Genomic DNA, 22,098 nt, shown 5'->3' with positions numbered 1-22,098 from the left:
GTTCATTGAAGTTGATTTTTTTCTTGTAACCTTTTTTTCTTGTAAGTTATTAAATACATATCAATTTTTTTTAACATTAAACATTTTATATGATGCTGCTTTGATTTTTTTTCATTACATTTCCGCATGTTGAACATAAGTCGATCCATTTAAATACCATTTGTGTTTGTTATTTTGTGTTTTTTAGAAAGATTTAAAACAGTAATATTGCATGAGCAGTATTATTTTATATTGAATTCTCTATTTCATTAAAACAATCAATATCTTAATTTGGAACACATACAAACAGTTATAAGTTCTAAAGTCATCATCTCAATTATTGTAATCGTATTAAAGATGGATTAAAAATAATAAATAAAAAACTAGGCACTTACATAATAATACGACCATTTATTATTTGGAAAAAAATATTATTGAGTCTAAACTACATTAGTCATCAATTAACATTCAATTTCTAAGTTAAAGTTACAGTTTTTATTTACAAATTATAATAGAAATAGATATTTTTTTTAAGTTAAAATTTTAAAACCGTACAAACCCTCAGTACTACATCTTACAGTTGTTGCTCTAAGTTTCCTGTATAAATTGTTTACTATTGAACAGTACTTGGTAAGGTTAACAGACATTTTTTTATATTAAAGTCACAATTTTAAATATTTAATTTCAGAGGTAAAATATGCATTTAGATAAAAATACTTTTACTTCAATTCGGAATTCTCGGAAAGTAATGAATTCTAACTATAGGAGACTATTTCTTCAAGTACACATAATAATTGCTAATTTACACTTAAATACAAAATCTTACAGACAATTTTATGCACATAATAATTTAAAACGGTAACATAATACCATAACGTTCATAATTTGAAACTAATGAGTTTATTTTTTTTTTCTTCAACATGTAAGAATATAATATAAGCTTTTCAAAACAGAATACATTTATAATTAAATCACCCCCTTAGTAATATATAGACTCATACATGCGTGTTTTTCTGTAAAGTTCATATGGGTTGTTTTTTGGGGAGGAGGGGCTGTGGCCTTGGGGACTATATAAAAGTTATTAGTTTTCTATTTTCATTAATCTTCAAAAGACCTAGGTATTTACATCACCTCGTGTACATGAGGTATCACTGAGTTTGGCATGAGACCAGGTATATGTTCCACTACGTCATAGGTCAACCGAGGGTTGTTCTGAAAAGTGATATGATGACATAAACAGTTTTTTACTGTACACTTTCATCTGTTTTGACGAGTATAAAATATATGGTGGTTATGGGGATTGGTGCTTCTAATAGTCCTAACCCGAGTACCTACCTAAATCGAATGATTATTATTATGATTTAAATTTTTATTTAGCACATTATATGTAACATACTATGTACCTATATGAATTATAAACATTAAATATAGATTTCGTATTTACTTTTAATCTGATAATATCTAATACAGGAAGTAAACATTTTTTATAATTTAACTATAAATACAATTATACTATAATTATTATAGCTCTAAATATTGCTAACTTTCTACAACCATCCTCAAATATCAATTTAATTTTGATATTGAATTAACTATAGTAAGGTAGCTAGTAATTATAATAACAATATCAGTAGTTTATTATCATCAGTTTTCTATCATATTGTGTTTGTGACTTTGTTCATAATAATTATAACTATTATAACTATTGTATTTAAATATAATAAGTTATATCTAATTATTCACATAAACAAATCTCTATTAGGTACCTAAATTAAAAAAATGGAAATTGTTTATCAAAATATTTTCTTGAAATTTCCTAATTGTATTGATATACATTCTATTTGTAAAATATATAATTTGTAGTTCATATTGTTTTTCTAAAATATTTAGTCATGTTATATATTATTATTGTAACTATAAAAACTTAGTAAGTATATGGTATAAAGATTAAACAAATTTTTCAAACACTTCAATGATGATATTATAACATAGTTAGTGGTAACACGTATTGTATTATTTTTTTATGGGAGAAATTATATAGCTAAAGAAAACGATGATAGTATAAAATAAAATATTGAATCTATAAAATCATAGATAATTAAAATTTATTTCTTAAAAAATTTGTCTAAAATATGTGGGCATTTTGTGGACTGTGGTTAACTTGCATACCTCAAAAACTATTTAACATCCATATTTTATAAAATAGTAATTATAATATAACACTGTTATATAGATTAATAACTATCGACATGATAATCACATATTTACGGCTGGTAGGTCAGTCGATACCCGAATACATAATGTAATAATAATTTGACCTAACGAAGTAACAAACGTCATAAAGATGTACAAACGGTATAACGATGTACAAACGGCGGAGCGTTTTACTAAAATTATCTGAGCAATCGCAAAAAATATTTGATGGTAAATCGGCAATGTATTCTACATAATATGCAGTGTCACTAGTCGACCCGGCGCACAATTATCTACAAAATAAATATATAATATTTTTATTCATTAAAATTGACTTATACCTTTTTTTCCGAACACCGTCCAGTGATATTACGACTTACAATACGCTCGCATAATATGCTGTCTATACATAACTGTGTTACTTACCAATAAAACCGATGAATAAAATACACCCCTATTGTTTAGTAAAAATTGAAAATAAATAAATACAATTTTTTGAAAGAAAAAAAATCAAGAACATTACATATTAATAAATACATTTTTTTATTGATACAATACGACCCTCGGAGACATGGACCATTGGGTTTACAGATGATTTAAATCGATATTATTGTGTGTACTTATTCTAAATATGAATTTTAAATTTTGGTTTGAAAATTGATGGTTAATATGAATTAGATGATGTTGGCTATGGATTGAGGGCGATTGCGGATTGTTTCGGCTAGTGATTCGGGCAGGTTGTGACTAATTCTAATTTTGTGATATATTCGGCATTCAGTGAGAATGTGGTTGTGACTTTAACACTACATGTGGTGCGTATTGGGGGGTCCTTCTTTGACCATTAAGAAACTATGGGAGGTTTGAGTATATCCGATTCTAAATTCTTGATAGGATAACTTACATATTAATATTATTGTACACCGTAATTATTATTAAACCATTTTATTTACAATGTAAATACTATTCGGTATTATGTTAAAACAGTTTGCAAAATACATGCTTTTGAATTGGAATATACAGCAAGATTCTAATTTGTTACAAGCTTTATAATCCACCCAAAAATATGTAAATTTATGCAAGCAAACCTCAGTTTACATCTCTACAGAGAAACTTATAAAAATCTCATATGAACTTTTAAATGTATATTTTATGTTTTCTTGAGAAAAGGATATATTTCAGAACTACACATCAGCTTAATTAACAATTGTTTGCAAGTTACGGCAGTATAACTCAGAAGAGACTCCTGTAGTAGTAATTTCATTTTTAAGTAGTGACGTCGAGCACTCTATGATATGAAATATTCTACATTTACACTGCAAAATTATGAAGTTAAGTTAAAAAGGAAGTAATTATAATGATGAACATTGTTCGTACACATCATTATTTTTTTTTTTTTTTTGACAACTTTAGATAAAAAAAATTATTTTGATTTAAACGAGTAAAATATGTTGCAATTATTTTTGACATTAAAAACAATATCAAATAAGTAAATAACTTGGACTGCCAATCCTTAACCATTCGATTTTATTTTATATATTTCTAATATTTCTTTATATTTCTCATATTTCTCTTTGTTCTTGGAATTATGTAAATTCTAAATTTGTTCATGAAATATAAATTTAAAAATTCATTAACACGACAAAATATATCATGCAAGTTTTAAGCTTTTTAGTATTCCTGAATTTTAAAAAACAGCAATTTATGATCAATATAGAACTTATTGTTTACCATGTCTTTGTTAAAAATCTTAATTAGGACATGGAATTATACATCAAACGTTTTAATTATAATTCGAGAATTCTCTTTTATAAATATTATTTTATTTTATGTTCATTATAATGTAGTTTTTAAATTTTAATCAAAAATCTAGATGACATTGTTCGTTGGACCTTTAGTACAACACCAAAATAATACTTTAATGGGTTATTTCGATAAATATTATCGTTGTTTGAATTGAAGTACTTACTTATAAAATTCGCCTTTAAGGATAAACCAACAAACCACGCTTATTTCATCTTAATCTGTCTCGTAGAAAAACAAATTTATATTAATCATTAAGTTAAAATATACAGTGAATCCTAGATTCTTCAAAAATAACCTTTACATTTTGTTGAAATAATAATAATTTATTTGTTGTTGTATTTACGCTATAAATATAATATCAGTTGACTTATTCTTTTTAGCTTTTGTTTATAATCTGCACAAACTTAATAAGAGATGAAATGTAATAACGGTGCTGAAGTCTTAAATCTTAATCTTGTACTTAATTTAAGATTTAAGATTTAATTTAAATTATAATAAACAGCTATCCAAGGATACACACTTTTCAAAATATGAATCACTTCGATATAAGCCAGACACTAGTATTTTGTTATTATTGTTATTTATCTGAAAACAACTTTATGAATATTATTATACTTGGACAATATTATTGTGAGCAGAGCTCAACTTACAATTGTAAAGAATTTCCGTTTCACGAATGCATTATTTAAATTACTGGGGCATTAAACATAACTTCTTTGAAGTAAAATATGTGAATTTTCCGAAAAAACCACACAAAAACAATGTTGACCGAGCTTTGATCGAAGCCGACAATTTGGATATTTATCATTTCTGACGTATTTCACTCATAATTTTAATAGTTAATGGAGTTGATGTAAAAAGGAGTTAAAAAATATATTTTAAAACCGTTCTGAACGATATTCTGTTTAGTATTTTAGTATTACAGTAGAATCTCGATTATACGGAGCTTCGTTATATTAACCCTCTATTATCCGAACAAATATCAAATGCAATTTACGTATCCAAACGCTCTATTATTCGAACGTCAATAAGCCTTGTAACGCTTGTACATGCAATCGTGAATTTATGTGTGCATAATAACCAATTCAATATTATTAATAATAATATCAATATATTATTATCGTATAATATCGTGTATGTTTTTGTGTGATATGAATGAAAATATTAAATATATATACATTATATGTATCAATACAATAATATGGATTTATGCATCAGTGGTGGTCAAATGATTTTGTCAAAGGGAGGGGGTTGTCGATTTTTTAACATACACTACCTATTTGATTATTTTAAATATAGTGCATAGTTATTAGATCTTAAACATTGATAAAAAGGTCATGGGGTGAACATTACCCTCACCCCCTCAGTCCGACCATCTCTGATATACATGTACCCACATAATGTTATAGTATATGTTATGCTATACTAATTAATAGTAATAAAAAAAATCCCAGTATTCGAACTTCCACGTTTCCGAACTAAATGCGGTCCCAATTAGTTCGGATAATCGTAGCTCTATATTATCTATAATCAACTTGTATGCTTAATTTTTTAAAATATGATTCGAGTGATTATGATTCAGAACACTGTTAATACTATTAATATCGTGTCTGTCTATGTATCTACCCACGGGAACATAAACACCAATAGAGACCAGCTAAGACTCTTAGTTCGCTTCCCCAAAACATAAATTAAAAATAATAAACGACAACTTTAGACTGAATATTTATTTTTGAACACCTAACTTACCTATCCAAAATGGTTTATTCTAAACAATATTATAACATTTTTTCAAATCGTTAAACGAGGTATTTTTATTGATATTTGGATCTATTATTTTAACAATATTATTATTAATTTCAATGCAAATTTAATATTTAAATATTTTTGTATAAAACAGAATTAACCATTAGGCGTATGTATATTGTTTATTTTTATTTTTATTTTTATTTTTATTTTTATTTTTACCCGTGGGTAGATACATAGACAGACACGATATTAATAGTATTAACAGTGTTCTGAATCATAATCACTCGAATCATATTTTAAAAAATTAAGCATACAAGTTGATTATAGATAATATAGAGCTACGATTATCCGAACTAATTGGGACCGCATTTAGTTCGGAAACGTGGAAGTTCGAATACTGGGATTTTTTTTATTACTATTAATTAGTATAGCATAATATATGTATATTGTTTTTTTTAAATAATAATCGTAAGACACTTAATATAATATGTATTAAGTTTAACATAATAATAGATACAATGTCCAGTTAAAAGTACTGCATAATAAACAATTAATAATTGCACTGCATTATATTAAAAACATCAATTTCATTTAACCACCGATAAATCAAAAATTTTTAATAGACGGGTCTAAAGTTATTTTCTTTTGAATATTTTATCTTTTTTCCAGACGATTTACTCCTTTCCATGTGATAAGAATGAAATGAATATTTAACGTTTTAATTTTTTATCAGCATAGCTTACAAATTATTTAAAAATATATTTGAGTGGAATCAATACATGCATTATTTATTCAATAGTTTGATGTCTGATATCATGTAATTTCAAAGTTTTACTTATTTTTTTTTAAAAGAGTTATCTTTAAGAAAATACCATTCTATTTAGCCTGTTACAAACTTACAAAATATTATACTAAATAAGTCACTGATTATGTAATATCTCAAACAAAGAAGGTCGTTGATTGTCTAATGTGTATTTTGCTTACTTTAGAACAGTGTTTCCCTACGTGGGAGCTACCGTCTCCATTGTGTGCATTTTATATTTTGAAAGGGGCGTTTTTCTGAGGAGGCGCTAATGGTGGGCGCTCGACTATCATTTACATTTTTATTGTGTGTAACTGATTTCAATAAAATGGCTTGTTCAGCAACTTTTGACCAAATCCAAGAACAAATTAGAAATATGTGGAAGAGGAGATTTAAGACTAATTCTGACATCTTTTGAGCCTGCAGATATCATTTTGTTAGCAGGAAACCATCAACCTCGGGGTCATTAGTCACAAAAGTATTTCTTGTGTTATTATTTTATATTAGTAAACTCGAAATCAAATTTTAGAATTCATATTATTAATAGGTATTTAAATTTAAAATTAACTATATAGTATCCTAATATCCTATTCTTTATAGAGTTCAATTATATTTTTAATTTTTTTCTTTAATTAAATATCTAACTAAAAAATAAAACCTTAATCTTTTGAAAAAATTAATTGCAATTCGTTGTGATATTTTTAAAATCTAAAAGGGGCGTTGAGTAAAAAAAGGTTCGGAAACACTGCTTTAGATGAAGTATAAGAGGCTATTAATAACGCTACCAATAATAAGACTAAATTATATCTACCTATTATTCATCGTTCAGCAATAATTGAACATATTATAATGTCTACATTAACCAATTATAATATTATAATTCATAAGACGCGTGTCATAAATATTATTTATTATAGCCAGTGTTAGATTATTGTGGTTCTATACAACTCCAAAAAGCACTTAAAATTCGACAAAAGAGCACTTTAATTTTTTTTAAACCATTTCAGGAGGTAAGTATTTAATTTTGTTAAAAAGTTATCAAAAGCGTAAAACTATTCCACGTTAGGTGAAATCTTGTGAAAATTGTAATTACTAGTTAATCCTGGAAATCGTTTGAGGAAAAATAGAATTTTAAGGGTAAAATATCATACAAATTAGACATTCATTATAAATGAACTTGACATTTTGGTGAATTTTTTTTCTTCTATTTAAGCTTGATACAATTTTGGAAGAATTATTTATAAGAAAAACTAAGATATATTATATACATTATACAATATATCACATCTCTAAATAGCTCAAAAATGCACAAATATTTTGAAATGCATAGAAAATAGTAATATAAACACTTAGTGAAAATTGTATGTATTTTAGATGAAATCGGTTACTATGGTTATTCTGTTTTGAGTGAAACCAAAAAAAACAACCATTTTGTTGTAAACTATATTATTTTGCGTAAAAATGTCAACTTTTCAGTATTTTTTTTGTTTTTTCTTAATTATTTAGAATAGTTAGTAGGTACAGGTAATTTTTGAATTTCACCTCTTAAAAGTATAAATTTCATCCAATCCACTACCACAGAAACCACCTCCAGAGTTTGGAGAATTTTTTCTCCTACTGATAATGTATAGGAAAAAAATACATTGTTGTAATATTGTTGTGAAAAGTTCTTAAAATTGTAACGGGATTAATTTAAGTTGGACTGAATAAAAATAACGTCGTCATTGAAATAATAGAACTGTATATGAACAACTACCAATAATCGATATGGTTGTAACAATTACTTTTGTATCTATAATTAAATTAATTTAAAAATTCTCAAGTGTATCTACACGGTTTTTTGAGAAGTCAAAAGTTAAATTACATTATGCGGGTTCTGAATAATTGAGATTTTATAAATGATGTAATGTGTATTATGAGACACAAAGCAAAACAAAATAATACGATACCAGCTGTGCTTAAACTTTCTTATTCGCAGTACTTCTCACGTACTATTTGTTTTGTGAACCTTTAAAACTGAACTCCAGTGAGAAACATTGATATTTAATATTTATTAAATTGTTGTTCAAAATTATTTTCATGTTTGATTTGAAACTATTACTATAGTGTTAAAGACGATGCTTGATAAAATTTCAAAAACTAAAGAGGTAAATAAAAAAATAACAATAATAATAACTAACTATAGCTGTTTCGACAAAGAAAATACCTATCTTGTTATTTTCTTAAAGTTTAATGAATGAATAAAATTAAAATATTAACTAGTTTAACACTTATACGTATATATTAAGTAGGTAGTCAACAAATTCCTACAGTTGAATTCGCTAAGCTTTCAACGTAAATGGTAAATCCTAAATATAACTTATTGGCATTTTTGAGAACCACGAGTGCAAAATATTTTATAATAATCAAAATTAACATACACACCGAATAAGAAAATTGTATCAAAACATATAAATATGGCGAATGTTACAATATATTTGCTACTTAAAAAAATATAAATACAATAATGGATATGATGTATTTTGGAGATTTGAATAATTCAATTTGAATATGATAGTATGAACACGAAAAAATAATATAATATAGTTATTATGTATATATATTATATATGTATTCTTTTTTTTTAAATTATTAAAATTATTATCATATTTATGAATTTAGAATTAAGTTTTTTTTTATTATTCAACTGAACAATTTAAGTTAAATATTTGCAAAAACAAGCATTTTTTTTTGTTACGACAGGATGAATATTCATGAGTTCGTTGTACAAAAGAGAGTTACAAAAAATTAATTTATTTTAAAAATCGATAGTTATACTCTAGTACTTATTTGGGCATAGCAAATGAGTTGTTATTGTTAAGGTCCAAATGCTGATAAAATTGCATAACAATAGATTTAGAACAATGTTTGAATTTATTACACATCAAATCATTTATATTTTGTTTCATAACGATATCACAATTTTAATATAGGTAATATAAGTTATATGAAAGCAAAGACATCAAGATCTGACGATTTGCAATAATTACTTCGTCGATAATCCAATAAAGTTAAAAATCAATTCATAGCACATTACAAGAATCTTCACATATTTTAATTTGTTGACTTTTGTCTGTTCTGATATGCCAAAAGTGCATAATTCATAGTGTATTGAAAATTTAAATGAACTTTTCAAAATATTAATTAGTGTTTAAATAATCATAAAAGTTTATTTCATCCAGAACGTTGCACCATCTTTAATCTAAGTTTAATCACGATTCAATTTTACCATTCTTAAATTACATTAATTCAATATTATTTATCAATGAGCAATAAAACATAACAAATTAGGATACAATAAATGGTAGATAAGACAAAACCCTAGAATAACCAAAAAAATTATTAAATGTTTTATCGATTACTTATTTATTGAAAATATAAACTAAGATAATTCTTTAATTTTATCATTTTTGTTGATGATGACATAGATATTTGTTGAAAACAAAAAAAAAACTTTTTTCTGTTTCGCTGTGGTTTTTTACAATTTACAACAATATTTTGTAGTATCTAAAATTACTTTCTTATCAATAATGTGATCATCAAGACGTACAATTTTCTATCGTAGCCTCATAGTTACTTAAAATTATATATTAGCATCACTTAATGTGATACTCTCATAAATCTGATAAAAGTACTAATTTAAATATGAGCATTTTATACCATACTTTCTGAAACGCTCATTGTTCGATAAATTAAGAGACATTTCCACTATCTGTGGTAATTTTATCATGAAATTGCATTCACAAATGTTTACATATTGATAACCTGCAGTTGTTTGATACCTCCATCATGTGTTGTGCTATGGATAAAATGAGTTGGATACATATTTTACCTACATAATATCTCATTTAGATAAATTTGCATGATCTTTTGAATTATTTAAGTATCATGAATAATATTTACTATTAGAAATTTATGCTAAACTAATATGCAAGCAAATTGTGGTTTTTAGAAATAAGAAACGAAAAACACGTCCCATTTCTATCTAGATGTATTGGTCTAACGTTTTTGTCGTCCATCTATATATTTTGTAGATAAAAACAATTATTTGTGCACAACGCTGCGGCTGTATAGAGTGTATAAATTACGATCTTCGAACATTTGCCTTATCTCGCAACCTTTAACGGCTGTGGACGTCACTCGATACAGTTATCTACAATATAATATGTTATGTCTGTTTACAGATCACAATCGATTTGGACATTGAATACTCGACGAACGACAGCCGGAACCGGACGCCATCGTTGTTCAGTTCTCGGCCAGAGTCACCGACCGAGTCAACGGACGAGCGGCAGATGCTGTTGGACGTCGAACAGAACATCGCCAACCTGGAGAGGACATTCACCGACAGCCGAAGGTTGGGCGACCGGCAGCAGGACAACGAAAACAGCGGTGGAAAGGAAGTCGTAGGAGGTGGCGGCGGCGGTGGCGGAAGTCGGACGGCCAAGAAAGGGCTGTTCCGGTACAGTTCGTTTAGTTCGGACAAGGATGTCGGCGGCGGTGGAAACGATCGGAAAAGGTGAGCAACTCTCTCCCCTCTATCTTATTATGGACGAGTAGGTGTACGAAAAGTCGGCCGTTTATAATAATATTATCACGGCCAAAACGAGAAAATTCGTTTTTGGAGACTAAGACTGCTTTTTTTGTGAAACGTCCACAAGGCTTCGGCTACCGCAGTTTCTATTATTGGTAAAAATAAAAATAATAATACTATTATGTCTATATCGTTTCGACTCAGCTGAGGTGGGAAGACGTGTGAGACCGGCCATACGACTTAGTCTGGCTTCACGAGTTCGTTAGGATCTCGTGTCGCGGGGTTTTTATCCGATTTGAGAGATAAAAAAGCCGTTTTGATAAAAAAAAAAAAAATAATTCAAGCCGTATAAATGTACATATTATTATAATATATAATACAATGGGTTTTTTTTTATTACTCCTCTGCTATATTGTCCACAATCTGGAACATATTCTCCAGTTATTTTAAATTGTTAAACATTATTATTTTTCGGTTTTATGCAAAAATTATACAGCGTTGCCGATTAAAAGTAGGACGTTATTGGGGATGCACCGTTGTATAACATAATAATATGGTTATCGACGTACAATTTGCACGGATTTGACCTAATTATGAATACAGTCACTTTTATTTTATTCGGATTGGTGATTTACTAATTTTACACCAGTAAATAATACAGGTTTTATTTTACATATATTCGGTACAATACATATAATTTTTTGTTCTGATAAGTAGTTACGATGATTATTAAACTATATTCAGGATCGCATTATTAACGGACGCAGCTTGCAGGCGTATACTAACATCTTAAGTTATAGTTCGTTTTGTTCTTTTCTTAACTTTTTAATTGCACCGAATAAGAACTTTGTAATGATATCAAATTACTTGAAGGAAACCTTTTGGAAATAAAGTGATCCATTTAGGTGGATATACATCGTTCCGAATTTAAATACAGTGACGTAATAACAGTACACGCCACTGCTAATAATTTATTCATTATATTTTAAATTTATTCTATTTCTCATACGGTTTTCATTAAATAATAAAAAAAAACGTTTCCATTTAAACAAACTAAAGTATAGTCTATATCACGTTCATTGAGCATGTCATACAATAGAATTTAATCATATTTACCACACAAATATCGTAGAGCTTACGGACACAATGAAATAAAATATCAATAACGTCTTTTATTTATTTAGTATATACGAGTACGAGCCCAATGAATGAATCACAACAATTTTTTTTTTTTATTAAAAATAAATTCCAATCTATGTACAATAAATAATTTTTGTGAAGATGAATTTACGTCATTACGATTCCACGATGGTTTAATGGAAGCCGGGTAATCGCAAAGAAAATACATTAAGCGCATTAATCAGAAGAGACGAAAGTTAGTGTTCAAAGTCAGGATATTTTTAACTAACTGTTAGGATTCTTTTATATACTACCAGAGTAAAGAAGTTTAATTAGTAGATTTTGGTATTTTTTACTCTCTCGTGATGTGAGACGCAATGACTTTTAATATCTGATATTTTACAGTTCAGATTTTGAGGTCTTAAGCGCCTTAAGATTTGAAAATTCAGGTAAATCTTATGCTAGAATTCCACTTTAATAATCAGACTGATCTATAATAATATTATCTATAGTATTTTTTTTTTTTATAAATTATGAGTTCACAGGTGGTTTATAATCAGATGGATTAAATAAGAGCTCAAAGTCGGTTAATAAAGGAGAAATGCCGTACCTTGAATAACTCCAACTAGAATCATAACCAAAGCCAATATATTTTTCTCTCAACTTTAAATCTAAAAACAGATGATACATATATTTACGATTACGTACATTTCATTTCAGCTAAGTAGTTTTTGCAGTAAATAAAATTCACTATATTATTGGTACAGACCTACATAGTAATATTTCGATTAGGTGCAAACCTTGATGCACAAAACAAACACTTATATTACACATTTCAACACATAACCTATAAAAACGTGTTCAGACTTTTGAGACAAGTGGGGGTACCACTTACTTTTATACGTCATACGTAGGTACAATATTGTTTTTGTATTATGAACGTTAAGATATTTTCAAGTCCTTTTTTTATATTTGTAGAGAACTATTCCACGATTTGAAAAATCCTCTGCTCTTACATAAAAAAAAACGAATAGACACATATTGGTTCAGTAATTTTATGATATTGTACTAATTTATAATTTTAAAGTTAATAGTTTCATATGGAACTCATTATTTTAGAATCTAAGTGGTGTGTGTGTGTGTGTGTGTGTGTGTATAATGCTTCAATTTTCAGCTTCAGTATATTTTCTGATGAAAATGTGGATCTAGTTGGTAAAATTGGAGGTCAAAAGGAAAATTTCTAAGTCACGTTTTTAAATTATTTTCGAGTCATAAATTAATAAACTATTAAACTGTGAATTTTTTTAACAATTTTACTACACAGTCAAGAGTTTTTTTTATTAATTGTTGCATATTTTTATGATTTTGACTGCATATTGTATGGAGCTTGAAAATTTAATAAATGGTTTTACATAACTAGATATGATAAAAGTAAAAAAATTTAAAGATAAGTTAATAATAAGATACATATTCATGGTTTTTTTTTTTTAAGCATTTAGGGTTCAGACCTTGACAAAATTAATCACAATATCAATAATTTGCAAATTATCTTTTAGTTAAAAATCTATTAAGATTTAAATTTGTATAGCTTATTATTGAAAATGTTCTCATAAATAGTTCATACTGGAACCAAAAATTCTAAAAATATGTAAACACAGTTTTTTTTGTTAGTTCAAATTTGGTCGAAGTTAGATACTAAAAGAGGAATAAATATAAATTATTGGTCCCTCATTTATTATTATTTTTTTTTTTTTTGTGATTTGAAAATAGTATTTTTGGGTACTTGAAACTTTGAAAGTTTATATTAAATTGAATTTAAAATTAGACTTTTATAGAAGTTTGTGCTTACAACGATGGAACGCGTATGAAGTCGTATGTGTTTTGTTCGCCATAAATTAATTTACTACGCTACGTGCTTGAGCACCTATAATATTACATCGTATACACACAATGACATTTTCAAATGCAATTTTTTGGCAAAAATTAATTAACCCTTGTGTATTATTAATGAGTAATAACTAATATTAAAATAAATTACTTTAATAGCAATAAATAATAATATAACAAAATATACTTAGTAATATAAGCTAACGACCGTCTTGGCTCAAAATTATTTTCATTATACAGTGATTTGATAGGGTTGAGTTCAAATTTAATACATCCATTACAGTAATCCCTAATGGCCCTTATAGATACCTACTGAACAGCAGAGTGGTCCACACTTGTTCGCCTTTTTTACTTTTAATATTTTACAATTTATAAATAATGCCAATTTTAGCATAACCGCGGTATACACCGTGGTAACGTGAACTTGGAAAACGATTGTTTGAAAACTTGGATTTAGATACTCCTCAGTTTTTATATATTTTGCCAGTCAAAAATATTTTGATATTTCTTATTTTAAGATTAAATATGATATATAATATTAAATGTATTATGATAAGTATAGAATAAAGATGGATAGATAAATATAATAAATGCATATACATTTAATATGGTTGTATACTATCTATAAATATGGCAATAATATTTTTCAAAAAAACTAGTTAATAGGTATCTAAGTATGACTGAATTAGATTGATGAGTTAAGATTTCACGAATATATTTTTTTATTTTACTAATTTATTTTCTTTTATAAACGCCGGTTCTAGAAAATATAATATAATATATAATTGTGTGTAAGTAGAATTAATTTTATTAATGATCCCTATAATTTTAGACACCTATTAATTTGGTTTAAACGAACAATAGACGATGCTCAGGCTGATTAACTACTGTCTTCTAATTGAATTTAAAAACTATTTTGTTATTTTGTTAAGTTAGTACATAGGTAATGCATTTAATAATAATGATATTATTATTGTACAGTGTAACAATTTTTTGGACTGCAGACTAAAATATCATTGTTTTAATTAAACTCATTGCACTCAAATTACAAAATTAGCTTACTTATTGTTTTTGTCTTGATTTCTAATTTGAATCCTTGCATGATAGTTTTTATTTTTTAATTATAACATAACAGTTTTGTGTACACAGTACTTATATGTTATTAGTTACTGCCTATTACTCTTTCTTCTAAATAAGAAATACATTTAACGAAATATTATGAAACAAATAATTTTGGTAGGTTTTGATTTATTTATATTTTTGAGAATTACATGGCTTGAACAGGAGTTAGGAAGTGCACTACACCTGGTATACTATATTATAATCTGTGCTTTACGGTTGGAGGCTGATAATGTTGGCTGAGTTAAAAAAAAAATTACACCGTTATTGTGGAATGCGCCTGTTTGATATTAAAGCATATTATCATTAAATATAACTAATTTTCGTTGACTTTGGGAGATTTATAGTGTGTTGATCATAGAGAAACGCATTTGCTGTTGGGCGTTTCTATTTATGTTCTGTGATATGATTATGCTAAGTTACTCCGTTCGATCCTATAAAATCGTGTGGAAAATCACTAATAAGTTTTTAACATGCTAGACTGGTCGCGATGGTTGCTTACCTTCTTCTGATCCAGGCTTAGTTTCGTATTGATGGTGTCGGGATTATACATTTTGCTGGTATGAAGTCACACACATAAATCGTATTTTAATATTGTCCACATGTTCATATGAATATAATACACACTAAATTATCTTTATTTTATTTATATATAATATTATGACGTATACTTCTTACTATTACAAATTATTCCATATTAGAATAATAACACGTGGTGTAGATTTTTTACTCTATTGTAATTTTACAGTCGTGGTACAATTTTTAAGAAAGGCGTGAAGAGCTTAATGCGAATGGGTAAACAGAGACTTCCGCAAGATAAGGAGGCATTGGTGGACAGCGACGATAGTGCTCAAATGGCTGCAATTCCTCATCAACGGGGTCACACTACGGAGACGAGTGACCTATCTTCGGACAACGAATCTATTAATTCTCTTAATGCCGAGTTCTCGCCAAAGCCGAAAAAGTAAATTTGTTATAACAAGAACAATGACTGCGTGGTTTGTCGAATGAAGGCTAAATGTTTTTCTTTTACTTTTACATTTTTTCCAGACCACTGAAACATAAAGATCAGCTGAACGCGACCCAAAACGCACTCAAATCTCAAGATTTTCAAGTGTGTGTAACCGTCATCGAGGCAAGACAACTGGCAGGTCTGAATATGGATCCTGTTGTCTGCGTACAAGTTGGCGAAGTAAAGAAATATACGAGCGTAAAGGAAAGCACCAACTGTCCTTATTACAATGAAGTAAGTACCATTAGTCTTCTATTATTATTTTGTTCTTAACGAGGACAAGTATTACATGTAATATTTTCATAACATTGCCAATAAACTTTCTGTACATTATGTAAGTATTAGTTCGGTAAAATATAATGTTACAGACATGAGGCAATATAATTATTGCCGCAGGTTTAATGTCTACAGCAAAATTAGTCCTTTGAAAAATATTCGAATGATTTTTTTGCAGTATATATTACTCGCATAATAATACACATAAGCTAATCTTATGCGATTTAGCAAATCATTAATTGATATAGGTATACATTAATTGATTATAAATCGCTACTACTATTGATTTTATAATGATACATAATGTTAACTGAGGTACCTAAACAAAGTACCTACCTTGATTGTACTTCAAAAAATACAAGACGATGCTTCTTGATCGACACCCCGAGATCACTGTGATGAACGACTGTCGCCATAACCATGAGAAAGTATAAACAAAATACATCAGATGGATGGATTACGAGTATGTTATCATCTCGAGTGCTATCATACAAATATTATTTCATAAAATGTCAATCAACATTAAAAAATGATGAATTTAGCGTTAGGACTGAGCAATATAAATAATAACAAAAACACTCAATATACCGACCTATGCGAAAATACAAAAAAAAATAAAATGTGATCCCCCAGTGATGTAGGCTGTCTTGGCGAAGCAATACAATGAACTATATAACTTACCCTACTACTCCACACTACCTTAAGTACGAGTAATCGAGTAATCAAAAAGCATCATAATATGCAGTTGCGCTTTCCATACACTCATTGCTGGTCTAATAGTTTAAAGTGTATGATGGTAATTAAAATTCCCTACCAGTCACTTCGAATATAAAATCCACAACACGCAGTTGTGTGTTCCGATACCATTGTGTACCTACGAATTATTAAAAGTGAATCAAAGCATATTATCATTCAAGCCATAATTTCAAAATATCCAGACAAGTAGGTATTCAGTTTTGTTCCTAAACAAAATTATTTTTCAATACGCGTTATACGTCTTATTTGTGTGATAACTCTTAAATAATGCATAATTGGTAAAATTATTAAGAATCGCGAAAACTATCAAATCAAACTTTCAGTTGCCTATCTACTTGTCAATATTAATCCATTTTGTTTCCTTATTGTGTTGTGCTTCATACAATTTACGCGATCCTTTGGTAACGTGCACTATTTTTGTTTGACACATTTACGCAAACAATGGAAATATTTACTCTCCGATAATTACCCATTACAATTTGAACTTAGCTTTCTGTTTTGTTTTTTTTTTCGAGGGGGGGGGGGGTAGTTACAATATTTTAAGAATCAAAAAGTGCAATTTAATTTAATTTTTAAAATTGATAATAATATTTACATTTTGACACTTAATATCTTGTGGTTAGTTATTATTAAAATCGTTTACAGTAATTTATTATTACGTACATTAACGCAGTAGTTTTATTATGACCAAACATGCATTTATAAATTTAGATTTATAAGTATTATAGTTGTGCACCTAAACTAATGCAGGGAAACAACAGTGACCAGGTGGGGTCAAAAGCCACCTGAGAAAATATTTTTTAATAATTTAGACTTTTCAAATAAATAATAACATATATGAAAAATTCCTTCTTTGTTAATTTATTTCTACGATTATGGCTTAAAAAGTGACATTTTGAAAAACTGTCGCACTTTGGTACTGACATGGGTTATGGGTACGTAGTCATGAAAGGACGGAAATACCATTGGGAAGTACACCAAAAGTATTTTACACGTAGTGAGATAATTATTTACGAGCGTTCCCGACTGCACTGCATACAGAGCGATTCAAAAATTTCATGTTGCTTGTGAATTTGACTTGATGCCGCTTCAGAGAGCACAAAAAGTAAAAAAAAATAACGTTCAAGTAGAAATGTATATTTTTAAATAATATATTATTCGAGGCAATTGGGTTGGACAAACATCCACTTCCACTATTTATTCTATTTACACGCACAACACTAATATGTCCTGTGGTAATTATTTGCCCAGTGTGCGCTACAACGAGTTAAATAATTTAAAATAACATATATATGTATATATAATATGTATATATATATATATTGAAAATAATTACAACTGTATGTTTCTAGTTGCACGGTGTATGCCAACAAAATAAATTCACAAACATTTTGAATATTTTAAGTACTCATAAACTTTGTCTGTGGCCAAATTTAAACCCATAATCTTACGAAACAAAGTGCGGAAATTTTGTATCCATTATATTATTTAGTTACATCAAACTATATAAGTGTTACTCTTGACCTAAATATACAAAATCATCAATGTTTTATATTGTAAGCCTAACTTAACCCTATCTCGCATATTTAATAAACCATTTAAAACACATCCTACTTAAATTTGCACCTATTCGTATTTATTATAAACTTAAAAATGCCAGAAACACAATTGTTTTCAATATATTATACCGTTGTTAATGGAGTTTAGTTCTTAACGTTCTCAAACAATTTAACTTTTTTATTTGTCCATTCGTTTTCACTACAGCTTTACTTTAAAACGCTTTGGCTATAAAATATATACATTAAAAAATACGAATATATACGAATTCTATTTCACAAACTATTATCTTGTTGGCCAACTTCGCCGATTCGTTTTAATCAAGAAAATGTATTACATAGCGTTTTAAATTAGGTATAGTCACTATTCCAGCCAGTTAATTGTTATCAAATCGACATTTCAGTTGGTTAGTGAGGAATTTTCTCCGATAATTTAAATTCAGTTGAATTCGCATGTAGGTACTTTAAATTCTTTAGGAGTTCATTCGGTAGACATACTATTTCGGGTAATTCTATAAACAAAATAAAATGCATTTTAACGAGAACCTGATGCCCATGATATTATTTAAAAATTTGACTTCCAACGTAAAACAAATTATAGTATATAATATAATATTATTGTCAGTTAGATTTTTTCCAGATGACTCACGAGTGAATATTAGTTCGAACGCAACTCCTCCATTGTTGAGTATGATAATTTGTTATTTCTATTGTTGTTGTAAAATAATTATATTAAATATTATGAAAATTTGAAACAATTTTTCGTCATGAACTTAATCTAATAATTGTGTTTATTTTCGTATGATCAAGTAGATAAATATTCATCATGCAATTTATGCACCAGTCGAATTTATATTTTAACCAATTAGAGAACGAGTTTAGTGATTTATTTTCCTTAAATAATTGTTAATAGTGTCATGTCAGAAGTATAACAGTATAGTTCAATTATTGTTTCAAAGATCTATGGTAATTGCTATTCTTACATCGAATTACATAGTTTTTATTTAGAGCATAAACGCCATAAACGTATGAACATACTATAGCCTTTTCGATTTTTTTATTTCACCCTATCAATGTGTAGAGTCAATATATTTTTTTGTTATTAGAAAAACTCTTATATGTGTGTATATATATTATATATGCTGAGAAATGTTCTTAACATTTATATTGTATAATATTAAATATGTTTAATTGCATGAACCATATAATAAATGCAGTTAAAATTCAAAGCAGTTGTATTTCAAACAAAGTATTTTAATGCTACATTATTCATTCAATTATATTTTCGACACTACATCACCACTTGCCAGTTAGGAATGTATTGGTCTTACAGTGCATTTTATTTTAATATATTTTTCTGACAGTACTTTTTGGGTCGATAGAATATTTAAATTCCTAAAACCCCCTCCTTAAATGATATTAGTGTTATTCCAAGTATTTTAAATTTTTTCTTTGCATGAATATATGAAAAAATCGAGATAAACTATACCACGTAGGTAGTATTTTCTAAAAGGTACTCCAACCGTAAAATCATAAGTGATACATTCAAAATATAATTTTCTTTAAGACCGATCGTTTAAAAAATAATAATAAATTATAACAATAGTGTATTTTTCTATTCAAGAAAGTAAGTGATAGTAATAATATATTAATGTAGGATACTTTAATAAAAATGAAATATTGAAATTTCAAACTGTAAACCATGATTGTTTACGAAGATACTAATTGTTTATAAAATGGAAGCAAAGTAGAACAACAAAAATAAATATAAATAAATAAATAATATTTTACATGATACATTTTATAGTATGATTAAACATAATATACTATGTATATTAAATAGTATATTTGTTTTTGTATCTAAATGTTTCATATTAATTTAATATTTTTTATAGTTATTATTATTTTCAATGTATAAGTATAAATGTTTGTTACAAAAAATTATTTTTATATTTATCAAACAATTAATAGGTATCACTTTAATGCACTCTAACACTTCGCCATATGGCTAAGTTGTTTTTAAATGCGGTCATTAATTATTAATTTATTAGTTTATATCGTACAAAGAAATATGTCTATACTAAAATAATATTATTTAATTATTTAAAAAAAGAAAAATAAGAACTGGATAGGTAATATAATATACCTACCACCTCAAACATTTATTTTATCTCAGTAATGAACAAAATCTAACGAACATTTTAACTACACAATTTTTTTGTGTATCGTGTTATTTTAGAATTATTATAATGTATTCATTAATTATTATTTTTTTATTTGAGCTGTTATAAAATTAAAATTAATTAGGAAAAGATAAATTTGAAAATACTGCATAAAATAAAATGTATAGAAGACATAATATTATTATAAGTTTACTTTAATTTAAAATAAAACATAGTTGTGAAATACTTAAAGAAATGTAAAACCAAATATTCAAAAACAATTTTAAGTTACTTATTCTTTTTTTTTGCGTGAGAACGCGCATTTTTCTTGTCTCGTGAGTATAATATTTTTTCAATACCTTTGGTCTTTGGAAATAACATCGATCACACGGCGCTATATATAGGCAAAATAGGTACACCAGTGTCGCGGTTTCATTTTTCCTGGGTCATAATATATTATTATTATAACTTCTTTATAATACATCATAATATTTCAAATTCCAATACATCAAATTATGATTAAGCTTTTAAGGCAGACTGTGAAATTAGAATACCCATAGTTTATATATTATGTATAAAGAGTGTAACAGAAAGACGGAAAGATCTAACAAAAAAAAATATATAATATATGCCAGTTAAACGTATGAAAAAATAATTTAATTTTAAATTAACTTATTGTAAAAAAATTTTGATATTTTGAAATATTCAAAAAATTAACTACTTGGCTTAGATACATGTTTTTATCATACAAATTGTTCTTATAATAAGATTTACAAATTGGCTATTTTTTAATTTTCCAAAAACAATCGAGTAAAATTTTTAAATTTTAAATTTGCGTTCAATGCATAAATATTATCAATAAGATGCTATAAATATAGCACCGGTGTTTATAAATAATATTATACAAAAAAAACATTTTTTAAATATTGATTATAAAAGCCATTCATTTCTGTTACACTCTGTGTATAGCATGTAACAAAAATGAACTCAAATGTCTGACAAATGTAACTAGTATTTACTAACCAAGTATGTCGTATGACTCGTATGTAATCATTTTTGTTCTTATTAGTATTATATTTTTTTATTCATGATCACCAATTATCATAACAATA

At 27.2% G+C, this 22,098-nt stretch overlaps 1 protein-coding gene across 3 annotated transcripts in view; it reads left to right on the top strand.

The window, feature by feature from the left end:
- The window catches only part of LOC111032162 (otoferlin-like), a 142,488-nt gene that overhangs the window by 97,188 nt on the left and 23,202 nt on the right, over positions 1-22,098 (top strand). For all 3 annotated transcript variants that reach the window (XM_022312409.1, XM_022312398.1, XM_022312404.1), the window contains exons 4-6: positions 10,750-11,084; positions 15,973-16,188; positions 16,275-16,470. In XM_022312409.1, the coding sequence (XP_022168101.1) occupies positions 10,750-11,084; positions 15,973-16,188; positions 16,275-16,470 (747 nt within the window). The remainder of the gene's footprint in view (positions 1-10,749; positions 11,085-15,972; positions 16,189-16,274; positions 16,471-22,098) is intronic.

This window comes from Myzus persicae, unplaced genomic scaffold, assembly GCF_001856785.1.
Source record: "Myzus persicae strain clone G006 unplaced genomic scaffold, MPER_G0061.0, whole genome shotgun sequence".
In the NCBI taxonomy this organism is placed as follows: Eukaryota; Metazoa; Arthropoda; class Insecta; order Hemiptera; family Aphididae; genus Myzus; species Myzus persicae.
Note: the sequence above shows the minus strand (reverse complement) of the source record. Positions and strands in the feature narration are given on the sequence as shown.